The sequence below is a fragment of the Amphiprion ocellaris genome, chromosome 9 (genome assembly GCF_022539595.1).
Source record: "Amphiprion ocellaris isolate individual 3 ecotype Okinawa chromosome 9, ASM2253959v1, whole genome shotgun sequence".
In the NCBI taxonomy this organism is placed as follows: domain Eukaryota; kingdom Metazoa; phylum Chordata; class Actinopteri; family Pomacentridae; genus Amphiprion; species Amphiprion ocellaris.
The window spans coordinates 8,353,508-8,370,951 of record NC_072774.1 but is presented as its reverse complement, the minus strand read 5'-3'; the positions used below and the strand labels follow the sequence as shown (position 1 = coordinate 8,370,951).

The window sequence follows — 17,444 nt, the reverse complement described above, 5'->3', positions numbered from 1 at the left end:
TTTTCCTTTAATTTTTCCATTAAATATAATGCATAATCACGACAAACAAGTCATAAACCATGATTTCTGTTTCTGTCAGTTACAAGGAAGAATCCTCTTTCAGATGTTGGTGTTTAAATGGTGTTTATTTTTCAACGCACTGATGATTAAAATGACTTATCAACTCAAATACAAAGCACTTGATGTTGTTTCATTATAGTTTACAGCCTGTAATAAATCATAGAAACTGTCAGTCATAGCGGCTGCTTCTCTTTTAAAGTGTCTTTGCTGTTGTAGCTCCTCATCCTGGATGACTTCATAAACATGAGTCTGTGAAGGAGAATACTGATGTTAGGACACGAGTCAAGCAAAACTTATTTTTGGCACTTGAAAGTGTTTCCTCTTACCATTGCAATACTTGACTGTTCATTTACTGCACACGGAGAGGAAGGAACAATCAGTTCATCTGGCAATAGGCTATCAAATCTTACAGTAGCTGCAGGTTTAATGCATGATTTCTAACCAGATTCACTACCTGCATCCGTGTTGTGCTTCCTCTTCATGTACATGTAGAGTCCTGCAGCAGCTGCACACATCAGGAGGCCTAGTGGGAGGACTATCCATGCAGGGCTTTGCAAAGCTGCTGGACATTCAGTTATTATAATTTCCCCTCAGAAACAAGCGTGTAAATTCATCAGATAAAAGGCAGCAACAAAATAAACTTACAGCTAACGGAGTGCCACTTTTTGGATGCCATCAGAGCTCCTTCACGATGCACAGAGCAGCTTATTTCATGTGACCAATCTGAGAGAAACAGCTTCTTTATAAAGGTGTTGTTGACATTCATTAACCCGCTCTGCCAGCCTTTTTGGACACCCCCAGAAAAAGTTAAATTGAAGTCTTTTTCACATTCTGTAGCGCAGGTGAGCACACAAGTCAATGTGAGATTATCTCCGCCTGTTCCAGACTCTGCAGTAACTGTAAAGACAAGGAAGCATTTTTAATAATCTGCCAGTTGAGGTTGTGTTTCTGCTTTTTCACACTTACCATCGAGGGTGTGCAGCCTGTATTTTCTGAGCGCCCTCTGCTGACCGGTAGACTCTGAACACAGGTAGTCTCCAGCATGTGCAGCACTGACTTTACTGATAACCAGTGTTGAGTCTTTTTTCACTTTGGCTTGGAAGTTATCAGGTGAGATGTCATGTGCCGGCTGCTTTTCACACATCGCCCACTGTGTGTTGCCTCCCAAACCAAGAGAGGAAGTGTTGCTACATTTGAGTGACACTGACTCACCTACTGCAGTGAACACTTCCTCCATACCATCTGGGGGAAAGGGAGCAGGGGTTACACTTTGCACACGATAATCTTTCATTTAGTGTAACTGTAGTTCAGTACCTTTTACTGCTGTTGTGTAGCTGATGGCAGCTTTAACCACACCACTCTGACTTAGTTGGCATTTCCATTTCCTGTAGTGGTCTGTCAGTTTTTTCTTCATGATCAGTTTAGAGAAGCAGGCAGATGGGTTTTCATATGTAAACCTGTTTCCTTTTATTGGTGTGCCATCCTCATTTCTCCACTCGATACGTATCCCAGTGCTGTTGTGGCAGGCCACATATCCTATAAATATATTGAGGAAACACTGAAGCTCCATCGTGTCCTCTGCAGAAGTTGGGCCTTCAGTAACTGGGGAATGACAACAAACAAGACTATTGTGACATTTCCATTAAGTGTTGAAACATTATTTGAATAATTACTCTGAACCAGCAAAAAACAAGTTACCAAACCCTCCCAGCGCTGCTATATGATCACTTACTTGTTAAGCTGAAACAGTGCATCATGGTAATATTGATTAAAACATTTATTCTAATAAAAACACAGAGGTCCAAAAACATCATCTGATAAACTAGTGTAGGGAATAGTTTGATTAAAGTTTATTCCATATATGCTTTTGGTTTTTTCTATGAGTAAAAACATAAATGTATGCATCAGTGGTTATATTCTGTCATCAGTGTTCATTTAGTCAAGAATTTTAGTTGAATAATATTGTGATACAATTATTGTTTGATTACATATATTTACAAAAAATGAATCACTGTGTATGTTGACAAATGTAAGTAATAACTAGGGAGGTTTTAATGGTGATATTTTTTAGTTAACATATTGCTAGTGTTTTCCATTGAAAATGTATAGAATTTTATAATATTTTTTTTTTCATACTAGCCACAAATGTCCATTTCAGTAGCGCTCACATACACAAAACTTTTCAGATCTATCCCTGTATGTATTGTGTATTCTTTATTTAAGGAATTTTACAGAGGGCTGAGTAAAAAACAATACAAATAAATGAATAAATAAACATTTTATAAAACTTTTTTCTTTCTAAGAACATTAAAAGCATTGTAAAATGTTCTTTTTTCTGGCTGTTGACAATGTTTTCTAATTTATGGATTAATAAAATTCACTTTTCATCTTTGTAATATGTTAAAACAAATTTAAACAACATTTTCTACACTGACTCTATCCCATGTTTAGATTGTTGTTCTGGAAGTTTATGCAAATTTGTACACTTTTAACGAGATGATGCCATATTTGCAAATTATAAATTTCTATTAAACTTGTAATGCAAAAAAGTATTTGTCTTAGCGTAAGTAAACGACTGGAGAAATCGGATAGTGATGTCTTTCAGCTAAAGTTTTTACCATATTTACCTGCAGTATTTTGCCTTAATGTGCATTTAAACAGCTGATGCATGGTGTCCACAGCAGTGTATCTCATTTAGATTTTAAAAATCATCTTAGACATGTTTTAAATCTTGTTTGTGAGTAATAAAATAAAATATCACTCAGTTTTGTCCATAATTTACACATGAAACCAGTAGAAATCATCTGAAGGAGTATGCAGGACCACGTACCTTCAAGAACCTGAAGTGAAACACTTGAATTGAGTGTTCCATCATCACAGGAATAGAGTCGGGCATCGTTGAGCTCCAGGTGAGTAATCTCCAGAGAGCAGTCCCTCAGCAGCCCATATCTGTGGTTGATCACTCTTCCAGACTTCACCACCTCAGTAACTGATGCAAAATTTCCACCACTGTTCCAGTTAATTGAAGAGCAGGATGTAATGGAGGGTATACCACATGGCAAAGCAACACTATCTCCTTGTAAGGCAACCATCAGCAAGTAATCTGTTGAAGAATATTTTAAAAATCAATTTAATTTTCTTGTATGATATTCTAAAGATGTATTCATAACAAAATTGAAAAATTAGCACCCGCACAGGCATGAGCGGATGTTAATCCTGCGTCAAGGCCGGAATTTAATGCTCAATTCACTTATTTTTTCACACCATACACTAATGTTAGTTTTTTTAAGCTTGCAATTATATAAGCTAGCATCCAGTTGCAATAATATTACAGAAAAAGAAGTATACTCTAACAGTTACTTACCATAACTGATTAAAAAAAATAAATATTGAACAGGTTTGAACAGGTATCATTATATGTGGTGCATGTTTTCATAATTACCATTTGAATGAAGTGCAGCTGCTGCCAGTGTGAGAGAAATGAGACAGAGTCCTAACAATGAAAGGGAACTCATCCTTCTCTCAAACAGTGTCCTCTTGCTTATTGCTAAATCGCCTGACAGCAGAAGTTTTCCAAAAAGTCATTTTCAGGAAATGACACGAGGCACCTCATTTTTAGTTTAAGACCAGCCCACGACAGAAACCCATACTTGCCAGTCAAAATTTATATATATGGCAGTTTTCACACCAAATGATTGTAACAGCATGCAGAGCGAAGAGACAGAAAAACAAACAACTATATTTATATTCTCACCTCTGATACTTCTATACAAAATTGTGGCCACTATACAAACGAATACTTCATGTGTACTATCTGTTATGTGTAAAATTAATACTGTTTGTCAGATATTTCAGTAAACACAACTTCTATATTCACTGATATCTATCATTTGACATTTATTAATAGAGAGAATTGAAACGCTTGTACAATATACCTGCTGTAATAGAGTGTTGAGGAGTTCTTTCACTGACTGTAGAATTTTCAGTATTTTCCCACTAGGTGGTGTTGTTGCACCTAATGAAAGACATTCCTCTCCTTGCAAAATGAGTGATTTCAGTTACAGTAAGCTGGACACACCAGACAAAGGCTGATTCAGATTTGACTCACATGCAGCTCTACATAAATGACAAATTACTCTACAAAAATATGATCACTGAGGCCAAATTCCACTTTTCATTATCAAAGAATAACAAGTCGGTTTGCTTTTGCATTTCCACAGAAGAAACAAGTGTATGGGTGTAGACAATGAGTGTGACCATTTTAATCACGATGCATCAAACAGAAAGATAGTGAAGCCGAGTATGCATGCAAGGTTCTGCAATTATTATCATATACATGTCATACTTTTCTATATTATTTGATACACAGCATGTAATCAAGCCACTGTATCTCTTGGATTAGTCACCGGTCTCGGACGTGCTACAACTTTATAGGACTTGACCTTGAGCACAACACTTGCAACTCCTCTCAGGTCAGGCAGCGAGGCTTTGCTCTCAGCAGGGACGAACTGGAAATCTCTCAGCAAGTAAGCGGTGAACAGAAAGAGCTCCATTTTGGCAACAGATTCTCCCAGGCAGAGCCGAGCGCCCCCTCCGAAAGGGATCAGAGCCCGGCTGGAGCCTCCTCCTCCCTCCAGAAAACGCTCTGAAAGAGAAGGAGAGAGTAGCTGCTTTATTTGAAATCTGCTGAGCCAAGTGAAAGGAATGCACTTCACCCAGCACTTGGAGCCGTTACCTGGTTTGAAGCTGTATGGGTCGGACCAAACTGCAGGATCGTGGTGAGCTCCAAAAAGATTAGGAATGATGACTGTGTTCTTAGGGATGAAATACCCTGCAATACTAAGCATTAATTTATGGAAAATTAAACAGTGTTATCAAGTAATATTTTTCAAAGAATACCAAGAAGAATGAAAAAAAATCTGTCCATCCAAAGAAGTCGATTTTGTGTAAAAATGTAATATATTGTGTTTCAGGTTAATGTACAGCTTTATCTGATCGCCATGTATACTCATGTATACTATATACACACAACAAAAATAAAAACATGCCTGTGCAATACCACTTCAGTGTCAAATGATTCCAAATTGTATGAACGTGGTTCTAAAATGTTCTGTGAACTTTCTCAGTTTTGGAGCTACGGGCAGTTTCTATCTGCATGCTTGCATCATGGTCTTCACATGGAAAGAAAAACTACCAGAGGAGCTGAAAAATCTGTATCATGAGACTCTACAACAATGGAAAAAGATGCTAGAAGACTTGTGATGAACTAAAGAACATATTTGAGCAAACTACAGCACCACTAATCAGAGCTGCAATGGATGTCCTCCTAAAATGACACCACAGACAGCGCACTAATGGCAAATCTAGGTCCAAAACCCACAAAATTCTGTAGAATTGGCATAGGGGTTGTCAATAGAAATAAGGGTTTCTACAGCATATCAGAAAGTGTGAAGAACATTGCATTACATCGCCCTCTACAGGAACAAATCTGTCAAAACACAGTTGCAGCACTAATGAGGAGTTAAAACGAGCTATGGTACCACTAATCAGAGTTGCAGTGGACATCCTCCTAAAATGACGCCACAGACAGCGCATTAACTGCATAATCTAGGTAAAAACAAGTTGAAAAAAAGACAAAATTCTGTACACTCGGCACAGGGGTTTGTCAATAGAAATCAGAGTTTCTCTGGTATATCAGAAAGTGTGACGAACGTTGCATCACATCACCCTCTATGCATACTGTCCAAGAAAAAAAAAATCAAGGCTTGCTGTTTGACATAAAACTGCAAAACTCTATGAAAGAACATGACCAGAAGCCTAAAGGTTACTGCGAGTGTGGGAGTGCATTCTTTGGTCAGATGAGACCAAGATAAATTTGTTTGGCTCAGATGGAGTTCAGCATGCTTGGTGTGAATCTGACCATTAGTACCACAGTGAATGAATGGTCCGAACAATAAAGTACAGAGGTGACAGTGTGGTTATGTGGGGCTGCATGAGTGCAAAAGGTGTTGGGAAGATGATTTTTATAGATGGCTGTGGAAATACTGAAGCACTGACTAACTAGATGACTCCCAGTCTGCAGATCTAACCTTCGTTTGCACTGTTTTTTGTAGCTCAGCTGACCTGCTGTCTCTGATGGCTCTATGTGGCACCGCCAATGGAGCGACTGGTCTGAGTCTGAGCACCTCACTGATCAGGGAGCACAGAACAGGAAGTCTGTGTCTGTCACTGTATTTGGGGTATCGTCCTTCTAGTACTGTGCACAGCTCCTCATGCACTCTGGTCTGCACCTGAAGGTTTAAATAAGAGAACAGAGAGACATTGAGGTAAAGTTCAGGGTTTGTAAATGGTGTGTTGTGCAAATAAAAAAATTGCAATGCCTCTGGTCTGTGCATGAGGAAGGCCACAGTCCAGTTCAGCCAGGCTGCAGTGGTTTCTGTTCCCCCGATGAGAAGGTCCACAGTGGCCATGTGAACATGAACATCTGTGAGGAGCTGGAGACAAGAAGACATCTAATAAAAAATTTTAAATTCTGTTGTTGTATTAAATTTGATTCGGCATTACATTTTTGTAAAAGTACTGGGACATCATATTAAAAAAAAAAATACCGTATTGTATTGTGACAAAATTTAGAATTTAAAGGTTGCTAATTTACAATGTCAGTATTAATCTCCCCTGCTGTTTTCTGTATGTACGTACCCCTTCATTTTCATGTTTTTCAATGCCCTGGAGGAGAGATTCTGTGATGGCGTCCTCATTTTTTTGGTCTTGTGACTGCACAAATAACACAGCAAAAGCTGATAAGAAATGAAAATAACAAGAAACTACAGTTCTATGATTCATGAACTATTCTGAATAAATACAAACACAAAAATGATTTGAAGAGGGTCTATGATGTGTTTCTCTGGTTTATTTGTGTGATTTTGATATTTGGATGTCGCTGACTCACAAAATCTCACCAAATCTTCTATTTTTTTTTACCTGTGACTTGATCATTTTAGCATAAATAGATCTGTCTGTGGTCTTTCTTCTAAAATCAAGACATATTTTTAAATCTCCTATTTCTTTCCATTTGTGTATACTAACCTTGTAGTTGTTAAGGTGTCTTCTTATAATTTCATCTCTCCTGGCCACCTCTTTCAGAAGACGGTCAAACACAGGATTGGGTAATTTCTTTGAGACAACAAATGACATCAAGTGTGAATTCCCATTCAAAACATGTTAGCAGTTATTACCCAGTCAGGATGGTGAATAATTACTGACCCTGAGCAGTGGGAAGGAGTCCAGAGCAGAAATCCAAGAGGAGCCCCACAGAGCGACAATCTCATTCAGACAGCTGTGCAGCTGCTGCAGCTCTGAAGAACTTTTGTCATACTAGAAAACACAAAAAATTGAAATTTGCCGTTTGCTAACAAAATACAACATTATGAAATCCATTTGGCATTATGATGACCTTCTGAAATGTCCAACAGAAGCAGTGACCTCCAGTTCCAACATGAATAATGAACCAAGCACTGATTCAGGGGCGACCAACACGCCACACACCCAAGAGTTAAAAGGCTGCACATTTACTCATAGAAACTGCAGAAACATCCAGTAGCTACTATTTTTGCTTGTGGAATCATTTGTCTACAGCTGTTGTTCCCATAAAACAGCATTTTAACATCACAGCCATCCCCATCTAACCACATACAACCAAGTAGGTCTGACCCACCAGAAAATTTTCACACTGATTTAGGAGCAATTCAAAGATTTGGTATATTGTCACTAAAAAAATGCGTAGACGGTATTAGTTAAAGTGTGCATGATTTAGGTTTAGTTGCAGAGCTGAAATTCTTGTATAGACTCTTAAAGACTGCAGGGATTAGATTTTGAAAATCTCTGGAAACAAGTCATGTAAACTGTTGAATAATGCAAGACTGAACCAGAACCTGCGGCCAAAAGAAAGAAACTGGATGGACACAATCTGATGTCTCAACTAGGCTGATGTCCTGAGCCAAACAAGGACACTCTTGATACAAGTATCTTATGTGCAGTTATTGTTTGTGCTTTATAATCACCCAAAAAAACTAAACTTTCCAGATTTTGAATCAGTTCAGAGTTACATAAACAAGCTGATTATCCTATGTGTGAGTTCCTATGTACATCTACATTGCAGTATTGATGATAAGAGTGTGTGACCAACAAAAATGACCATGTGGAATACAATGATTTTCTGTTCTGCACTGGTCTGCCACAACTGTTCACTGATGTAGATTTTTCCATCATTCTCTAGTGCTCAGAGAACAGATACTCACTTCTTTTCCAAAAGCCAAAGTGGTGATGACATTACTGGCTGCTACTGTGAAATCCTCTGAGAGATCCACAGCACTGCCTCGATAGTCCATCAAAACCTAAACAGTGAACAAACCTTTATCTGTTAATGGGATCACTTCGGAAATACCCCAACATTTAGCTTGTGTCTTTGGTTCTCAGCTGATGTTATTTCTTTTTTTCTCGTCTCCTGGTGAATAATTTGTTCCTTGTTTTTCTGTACCTTTCGCAGATGCATTGCCTGTCTCTCGATTACATCGTGTAAAGATTTTTGGCAGCAGCGCTGTAGAGCGCTGTGGACAAGGCGGCGATGTGCCCTCCACTCTTCATTGTAGTCCCCCAGAGAGATGGCGTGACCCCCTCCAGACACAATATTACCTGATTAGAGAAGGAGACGTTGCAAGAACACACTATAAGTATGGATGCCAAAGAAACACAAAGAACCTGAGCTTTTCTTCTTTTTACCTGTGTATGAAATTGGTCTCCCAGCAAAATCAGACCATTTCTTCACCAAAGCTTCTCTTATGACTTTACTACTATTGAGCACCACCATGGCTGAAAAGAACACAGTGCAAAGTTTTGGTATGGTGACCAATGAAACGTGTCATTGTCATATCAGCAATTGATGTAACAAAATTATATCAGATCCACAAATAGGTGATTACTTGTGTTTCCGCACTGAAGGCGGTAAATGCTTCCATAGCGTTGTGCCAGATTGGTCAGGTGAATTGGTAGATGATCGTGCGTCAGCTCCATCATATTACCTACAAGAAAGAGGCTGGTGGGGCCTGGGAGGGAGCAAGGTGAAGAGCGAGGAAGAAACTGATAGAAATACTGCAGAAGTCGAGATTCTGCTCCTGAACAGAGTTAGAAAAGACAAAGGTAAGATAGAAAGAGAATGTTTATGAATGATAAATATTACTTGAATGATAGTAGGTATCCATACAGCCAGCAAAACTTAGCTTTTAATATTAAAACAATAAATAGATACTTACCCGCAGAATTAGTTCCCTTGTCATTTTCCAGTACATATGAGTCTCTCTGACCCGAAATCCAAATCAGCATGAACAGGATGCCAACAAGGAACACAGCTACCAAAGTGGCCACTGATACTTCGATCACCATTTTGTGTCTTCTCGCTGCACTTCAGAAAGCTGGTCAGCATACTGCTCTTCTCTCTTATAGGCGCGTCATGAATCTCACAGCCAATCTGGTTGATATAACACTGACGTTTTCACTAAAGTCAAGGGTGACTAAATGTTTTTAGGCCAGCATATCACAGGATGAGATGAAAGAAACACATGTAACAAGTGACAGCTTGATAAGCATGGACGGGACTGAAGGGTATGATAACACATTACATTGACATGACAATAAGTCATGCTGGTGTTTCTTTATCTTGTGGAGCAGGAGTAAGAGAAATTGACAAACTTTTCTGAAACAAGTTAGTTTTGTTATAAAACAGAACAAAAAAGACTCTTCAGACCCACATTAGCCACATTTATTCCAATGGAGTGAGGCAGTGCATATTTAATTACAGTAGTAGTGGGGTGGCATACCATGTTGGTGCACAAGAGGGTGTTAGAATCAAAACAAAACTGTGTTGAAATCAATGGAAACAGGCAGAACTGTATACAAAAGTTACAATTAAACATTTCTCCGTGTTGATGTTATATTTCCTCTAAAAACAGGTCAGAAAAAAATCTTGCACATTGAATCAAATGCACTGATAGCTGCCATTGTAGCTATCAAAATCACTATATGCAATTCCAATTGGAAAGAGAGTGTTGAGATCCACTGTCGTCTGGATTTCTCATATTCTCTGTCAGATGTAAGGTTTTCTGGTTGAAGAGCTCACGCACACTGATCTTTAGCCGTGAGTTGCAGGGGAGAACCTTGAGGGTCTGAACTTCATCTCAGTGAAGGGAATGGAGGAGTCTTTGCCTTTCCAGTCTATCCAGACGATTCCCTATATCAGAAATGACACAGAAAGTCAGTGATATTCAGTGTGCTGCATCACAGAAGTTGAGGCTGTGGGTTGTTCAGTAGAGATTACCTGATTATTGCTGTTGGTGCCATAAAGTCCGTTGAGGTTGGTCTTGTAGCAGTTCTTGTACCACCAGCCGCCCATGTAGGCCCTGGCGCAGTGGATCCCCAGAGGATCGGGGTCCTTGTCTCGGGTTGAGAATGGGCGCCCGTTGTGGTACTTCATAGAGTCACCTGACAGAGGAATGCATTGACATTATGAGCAAAATTGATAGGTTTGTACTGAATGTGTTTGAGAATATTCAGTTCCAAGTCGGTACCTGCTGTTCCTGTGTAGCCAGACACTGTGAGAGTATACTGCCTCTCCTCTGAATCGACGGAGAAGATGGGGTAGTGAGCGTAACCGGTATCGTTTCCAGATCGCATATCCACTCTCAAACTCACTGGGCCGACACTGGTCAGGTTGTGCAGGAGCTCATTTCCTGGGCAGGAGTAGGAAGGAAATGTGTGGTTTAGGTAGATTTGCTAAAAGCTATTTTGATTCAGATGCAGTGATGGTAATAAGATCTTTCTCTATTCGTACCAAGCCAGAATTCTTCACTCAGGTTTCCAAATCCAGCACTGTATTCACTCCAGGTTCTGTAGAAATCAGTTTTTCCATTCATCCTCCTCTGGAACACCTACAAAAAACACATGTGGCTGTCTAAACTCATTTTGTCATTTGTCCACTTCAAAGTTTATTTCAGCAATATGACTTACTGTCCAGCCACCTCCATCTGTCTCCATGTCACAGTAGACTCTCACGACTCGACCCTCTTTTCCTTGTGGGTAGATGTCCACCTCTCCTGACTGCAGAGCTCCATTCAGCAGCTCCTGAGAGCACTCAGTGGGGTAAGGGAAACGCAATTTTCCTAAGAGATGAAGGAAAATTGTTGGTTGGTGTAATAATGAGGTAAAATCATAGTAATTTAGCAGGTATTGCATTATTTAAAATGATCATAAGCTTCAATAGAAGGCAACTGAACTTCTCTTTTTGGTTCCTGAAGAAAGTTCACAGTGCAGACATCTTCAAGAACCAAAGAAAGTGAAATCCATTTGCCTTCTGCTGAGGCATTTAGGATTATCATAACCGGTATTATTGAGACATCACACAAAACGCATTACCTGTGATAAATTCTGTGGTGACAACAGACGTGTATTGTCCATCTCTCTCTCCTTGTACCACAACAATGTAGCGTGACATGGGCAGCAGCCCTGTGAGTCTGTACTCTGTGAGGGTGGGTTCCAGGATCACCTCCTGATACATACACAGATGGATTGCAATTCTGTAAATGTTGGTACTCTCTTTGTGGCATTATGCACCAACAATGAGGCATAAAAACCCACCTTTGTGTCCTCTCCTGCCACCTGATAGATCACTCTGTAGCTGTGATAAACGACAGTGGATCTCCAGGCTATCACTGCAGAGCGAGGGCCCACCTCGCTGGCTTTGACCACTACGAGAGACAAGAAGTTTACTCACTTAATACTCTGCTGATGCTGTGTACTGCTCAACATAAATCTGCATTTCTTTTGAGCTTGTAAGAAGTCCTGACTTTACCTTATTTTTTCCACTTTACTCACCATTTGCAGTCGTAAATGTAGTTGCGATGGCCATGCTCTGGAGACTGTCCTTCTGGCTCAACACCTTGACCATGTACAGGGTGCCTCTTTGCAGGCCCCTGAGCTGGTGCTCCACTGAGTTTCCTGACAGCATCACGGTCACTGTCACATTAGGAGCTGTGGCAACAAGGAGACTGTTAGCAATACCTAGCTTAGCCATTAGGTCATTAGGGTCATGTAGCCACACTCACTCTTGGAGGACTCATAGCTGATGATGAATCGGTCTACTTTCCCCAGACTGGGTGTCCATTGCAGTAAAGCTCTGGTGTCTGTCACACTGACAACCTGAAGATGCGTTGGAGGGGCAGGTACTGCAGCAAAGAGAAAATCCACACACATTAATTTACAAGTAAAGTTTAAAAAAAACTAAATAAAAAGAAAGCAAGAAGCTGGACAAAACGGTATCTATCAGTGTACCTGTGGTGATGATGGATGTGAGACCGTCACTCTGGGCGCGGCCAAGTGTAGCAGTTACAGTGATTATGTAAGAAGATCCGGCAGATAAGTTGGACAGAACAACATGAGACTGCTGAGAGTCCACCGTCACAAAGTGGCTCTCCCCTGACAGGATGATCACAAGCATCACAATTAAATACTTTCACATACTTATTTGTATGATAATTCTGAGATGTATTTAACTTGTCTTTGACATACCTGTGATAATATTGGTGTACACGACCCTGATGCCGGTGAACATGGTCTTTGGTTTGGACCAGGAAACAGCGAAAGAAGACTCTGTTACATTGCTGAAAATCATCTCTGTTGCAGGCTCAGGACCTAACAAGGGAAACATGGAGATTTTCATTGAATATATAGGATATTTATTGTGCCTAGTATTTATTGTGTCCCTGTTGGTTGTACATAAAAATGTCACTACTGTAAATTACCTGTGATTGCAGTTACTCTGTGAATCTTTGATCTCCTTTCTGCTGCAGTGCCGTATATATGCAGGACATAACGGGTGTTTGCCCGAAGATTACTGAACTCCATAGAACGTACGCTGCCGGGGACCACCATAGAGATCCTTTTGGTTTCAGCTCTGCCTCTCGATCCAACACCTTTAGTTGTCATATTGGTGCTTTCACTTTGTACCAGAACTTCAGTGGTATTCTTAGCTGCAGAGATCTTGTCTCCTTCAAGAACTTCCTCCTCAAACTCTTCGTGTTCCTCTTCATCACCATCTGTCCGTGGCTCTCGTCTGATCACAGTGAAGTTCTTGAACATTCCTTGTGGTGCTGACCAAGTGATGGTGAAGCTGTATGAAGAGACGTTCACAGCCTTCACAGATCCTAATCCAGTCCCTCCAGTCCTCCTGGTGCTCATCCCAGAGCCGTGGATGGTTGTTTTGTTCTTGTTTGCCTCGTCTGATGTTGCCACGATGGTTGTATTCACTATGTACTGACTCTTCTGTGTAAGTTTCCCTTTTCCAGCCTTACCAGCATCAGTTTTTCTGTTGTCAACAGTTTGTACATTTATAGTGTCTACTTTAACTGTCTTAATTTGTTTTTGTCCAGATGACTGTGTAATATTCTTCTCAGCTAGTGTGGATTGCTCCAGAGATTCCTTGCCTGTTCTGGTTTTGTTTGTCCCAGTGACCTTGGAGAAAATGGTCACAATTTTACTTGTGCCATTAATTTTCTTCACATTACTTTGTGTCATGTTAGTTAGAGGCTCGTCTTTCAGTTGGTCAGATTTAGTATGGGTTTTGCTGGCAGTTCCTTCCCTAACGAGGACTTTTTTAGAGGCCAGGACTGTTGTCTTGCCCTTACGAGCCTCCTCTTGCTTTCGTCCCTCATGTTTCAGGAGAGCTTGACCAACAGTTGGGCGACTGGTCTTTGTGGAACTTGAAGAACCTTTAATAGTTATTTTCTTGACAGAAGTTTCCTGTTTGGCTTGCGTTTTAACACCTGTTTTCGCAGTAGTGGCCACTTTGGGTTTAGTGTCACTCTCTTTGGTTTCAGACCCCTTCTTCTGCTCTTTCTTTTGGAAAAGTGTGTGCTCTGCCTTGGTGGTTCTCTCCTGTGCATTTCCCCTGTCTTGGTTCACCTGCAGGGTTACTGTCTCCACTGTTACCTTGATCTTCCCTTTGGCAGTTTCTGTAATTGGAGAGTAGAAGTTGAGAGTCAGTCAACGGCCAAAGAAAACACCATTGTCTTATAACAGCACACTCACTTTTATTACACTCTGCTCCTTGTGTACACCTACTGCAGTCTACACCTGTGAACCCCTGTTGGCAGACACATTTCCCCTTCTCACAATCCCCATTGCCGCTACAGTCATTTGGACAGTTTACCGAACAGGGACCTGGGCAGCAACAAAAAGAACCAGAGTCATGAAATCAGATCTATAATGAGACATATCAAATACAATAGGAAGAAAATTATACATTTTTCTTTTAGCGATGACATCTCTTTTTCCAGTCGGGCCACTCGTCCTTTCAGTGCCGCCATCTCAGCCTCACATCCACCAGTGCATCCACCAGGCATCAAGCTGATCTTATGCGTCATCACCAGAGGAGCGCCAGGCTTCAGCTTCAGCTCCTGTTCCTTGGTGTTACTTGAGTCACATCCCTCACTGATGACCACCTTGATAGGCTGTGAAGGGGCAGGTTTCTCTTTGGTGGTGGTGCTGGGAGCCTTGATTGAAGTGGTCTGATTGGCAGAGGCCGTGACCTTATCTTTATCTGCAACTGTAGCAGCCTTTGCTGGTGTTAGCAGAACAGTTTGAACTTTTGTAAGGGCAGGCCTGTCTTTGGACTTCACTTCACTAGTCGGCGGGGATTTAGCAACAACAGTTTGATTGACGGAGGCTGTGGGCTTGTTTTTGGTGGTTTTAGTGCTACTGGTAGGAGCAGGCTTACTGGATGTTGACTGAACATTTTGAACTACGGTGGGGGCAGGCTTGTCTTTGGCAGTCTTCCCGTTGCTGGTTGAAGGAGATTTTATTGAAACGGTCTGATTGACAGAAGGTTGGAGTTTGTCTTTGGTGGGTTTAGCACCACTAGCTGAGGCAGACTTGGTGGATGCTGACTGAGCAGCTCCAGTGTGGGCAGGCTTGTCTTTGCTAGCCTTTACATCGCTAGCTGAGGGTGACTTAGCTAGAACAGTCTGGTTGACTGAGACTATGTGCTTGTCTTTGTTGGTGATGGTGCCACTGGAGGCTTTTGCCGTAGCACCGACAGCTGGAGGTTTTTGGTTGGTTCCGAGAGTGGGTACAACTGTCTGATTGACTGTGTTTGGCTTCAGGGTGGAGTGGACCGTCTGTTTGGCAGGGGCTGCAGTGGTTTTTGGTTTTGAAAGGGTGAAAACGGCATTGGGTTTGGTCACGTCGCTTCCTGTGGTTTCTCTCTTCTCATTGGTCGTGGTTTGAAAGGAGGGAAATGGGGTGAGAAGGAGGAGAAGTCCTACAGTAAACAGCATTTTCAGCCAGCAGCTGTGGCCAGAGTTGGTGTTGCGTTGGGAGGATCTTTACGTATGCTACTGTAAAACTATGAACTCCTTGCTCTATACGTCTGGGACCAGTTGCTAGGGGGGGCTTTGCCAGGTCTCTCCTAGAAATGAAAGAAGTCAAAGATATGAATTATGACTGAGTTTATTGCAAGGAATGTTATGCCAAGTCAATTTAGAACTTTTTTGTGTCACCAAGTAGGTCCCTACTGAGTATACATGCTCTTTTTCAGCACTGGTCAGCTTCATTTTCACAGAGCTGCCATTCATGCTTTTAAGCTTTGTGCCATGCTCTAGGAAAGGGCCTTAGCCATCTTTGGCAGTACATTTTCCCATTTTTTCATGAATTTTGAAATTTCTTTTGAAAATATTTCAGTCATAATCATTTGTCTGTAAGTTATGTGCTGTGATCTGACATCTAAGTTATATTTAGAAGAATCATTTACTGTGGGCACAATTAAAGGGTAAAATGAAAACCTCTCATCATACTACACATTCCTCTTTCTTTTATATAACCCTGTTTTCATTCCACTTCTACCAGGGAATCATTGTGCGTTGTGCATGATACACCAATATACTATGCATCTAAACAAAATGTTAATAAAAAAATGCTAATTAGGGTGTTTAAGTGTAGACTGAGCAAATAGAAAGTTCAGAAATGCAGCAGTGTTCCAATCAACCACAATTCAACAGCTTGCCAAACCAAGTAAAATCTAAATCAGTGGATTTTCTGGACAGGAAGGAAGAAGGTGACCTGAGCGGGAAAATCCAGAGAGTATGCAGAGAGGTAACAGAGCTTCACTGTACAGAACTGAGGCACACTGTATGTCTTTCACTATACAGATGGTTACATAATCCCCTACACTCACAACTCATAAAACCACGAAAAGAAATATGTCCAGCCTCTCGGCTTTAAATCTGCAGAAAATCAAATAACCCATAGAACAGATAAACACTATATAATGCTTTGGTGCACGGCAGGCCAAATTTTAAATGCTGCATTGGCATGCATGGATTAATAGACTAATGGGCTGCACTATTGGCTGAATTAAAAGGTACTCTTTACTTGTGAAATAGCAGTTAACGTGCAATCACAACATTAATAGTGCTAGACTGAAAAATCACTAGAATTCAGACAAATTAAGGGAATTGTAGAAGGTACAACACAACAGTTCTGAATTTATTTTATTTTTTTTAGTGTAACTAAAGGAAGGTCTTAAACAACTTTTCCACTCATTCAGAACTCAAAGAGAATGTTATGATCCACAACAGCATTAAGAGGAGAAAGAATATCTACAGATATCACTCTTTTATCATAATCAGATGAGAAAAAAACAAATGGAACTTACCAGAATAATGATTGAGTTGTTGGTGTTTATCTCTGTCTTTGCATTTCTCCCTCCATCCGATTGGAAAAGCTCAACATAGACTCGTTGGATGTGATCTGGGAGGAAGGAGGTGAGAGAAAGGACCATCACTAGAAAGGAGGAGAGTGATAAAGTCTGCTCCTACTTAAAGACACCCCCCTCCCCTCACACACCTCACCCCACTCTGCGCCCCTTCTACCACACCCAGTGGTCCCACTTTCTCAACCACTATGGAAAATATTTGTATTGGACTTACAAAAGGAGTGTCATTTTTGCACAGATTCGTGTATCAAACAGAAATAGGTACCATCTTGATTTCTGTGACATGAAGAAACATACATTTTGCAGGTCTATTTAAGGGACTAATAGGGTCATTTACTTCATTCTTCCTTCCATGCACTGCACAATAAGAATAGCCTGCATGTTTCAGCTTTGCAAAGCTCATGACACTTTCACTGTCAACTGTTGTGTAATTTACCTGCTGCCATCCACACACAGTCTTTGTTCGAATTAAGCGCTGGTCTGAGAATCATGATTCAGCTGGAATACATGGCACAACACTGTAGGTATTCAGCGCTGACTCTGGGGCACAGGAACCTCTCGCTATATG

At 40.7% G+C, this 17,444-nt stretch overlaps 3 protein-coding genes across 4 annotated transcripts; all 3 read right to left on the bottom strand.

Annotated features, from left to right (window-relative positions):
- Positions 1 to 106: 106 nt before the first annotated feature.
- Positions 107 to 3,699, bottom strand: LOC129349682 (uncharacterized). Of its 2 annotated transcripts, none has more exons than XM_055013734.1 (8): positions 3,503 to 3,699; positions 2,891 to 3,163; positions 1,375 to 1,662; positions 1,027 to 1,302; positions 706 to 957; positions 515 to 622; positions 387 to 412; positions 107 to 309 (listed from the first exon to the last, which is right to left on the bottom strand). In XM_055013734.1, exons 1-8 carry the CDS (start codon positions 3,573 to 3,575, stop codon positions 160 to 162), a joined length of 1,446 nt encoding a protein of 481 aa, XP_054869709.1. In that variant the 5' UTR covers positions 3,576 to 3,699; the 3' UTR covers positions 107 to 159. The 2 variants fall into 2 exon arrangements, with proteins under 2 accessions (XP_054869709.1, XP_054869710.1); XM_055013735.1 differs by having other exon boundaries at positions 515 to 619.
- An 8-nt stretch (positions 3,700 to 3,707) lies between these two features.
- LOC111588846 (steroid 21-hydroxylase) lies at positions 3,708 to 9,543 on the bottom strand. Its single transcript, XM_023299428.3, has 12 exons — positions 9,369 to 9,543; positions 9,039 to 9,230; positions 8,839 to 8,928; positions 8,597 to 8,751; positions 8,358 to 8,453; positions 7,324 to 7,434; positions 7,147 to 7,233; positions 6,760 to 6,834; positions 6,441 to 6,554; positions 6,184 to 6,350; positions 4,796 to 4,899; positions 3,708 to 4,705 (listed from the first exon to the last, which is right to left on the bottom strand). Exons 1-12 carry the CDS (start codon positions 9,496 to 9,498, stop codon positions 4,437 to 4,439), a joined length of 1,590 nt encoding a protein of 529 aa, XP_023155196.2. The 5' UTR covers positions 9,499 to 9,543; the 3' UTR covers positions 3,708 to 4,436.
- Positions 9,544 to 9,858: 315 nt separating this feature from the next.
- tnxba (tenascin XBa) lies at positions 9,859 to 16,975 on the bottom strand. Its single transcript, XM_035943466.2, has 15 exons — positions 16,817 to 16,975; positions 14,408 to 15,571; positions 14,194 to 14,325; positions 12,909 to 14,117; positions 12,676 to 12,798; positions 12,439 to 12,582; positions 12,213 to 12,332; positions 11,983 to 12,138; positions 11,746 to 11,855; positions 11,524 to 11,656; positions 11,119 to 11,270; positions 10,943 to 11,039; positions 10,680 to 10,841; positions 10,430 to 10,593; positions 9,859 to 10,342 (listed from the first exon to the last, which is right to left on the bottom strand). Exons 2-15 carry the CDS (start codon positions 15,438 to 15,440, stop codon positions 10,244 to 10,246), a joined length of 3,834 nt encoding a protein of 1,277 aa, XP_035799359.2. The 5' UTR covers positions 15,441 to 15,571; positions 16,817 to 16,975; the 3' UTR covers positions 9,859 to 10,243.
- Positions 16,976 to 17,444: the final 469 nt, after the last annotated feature.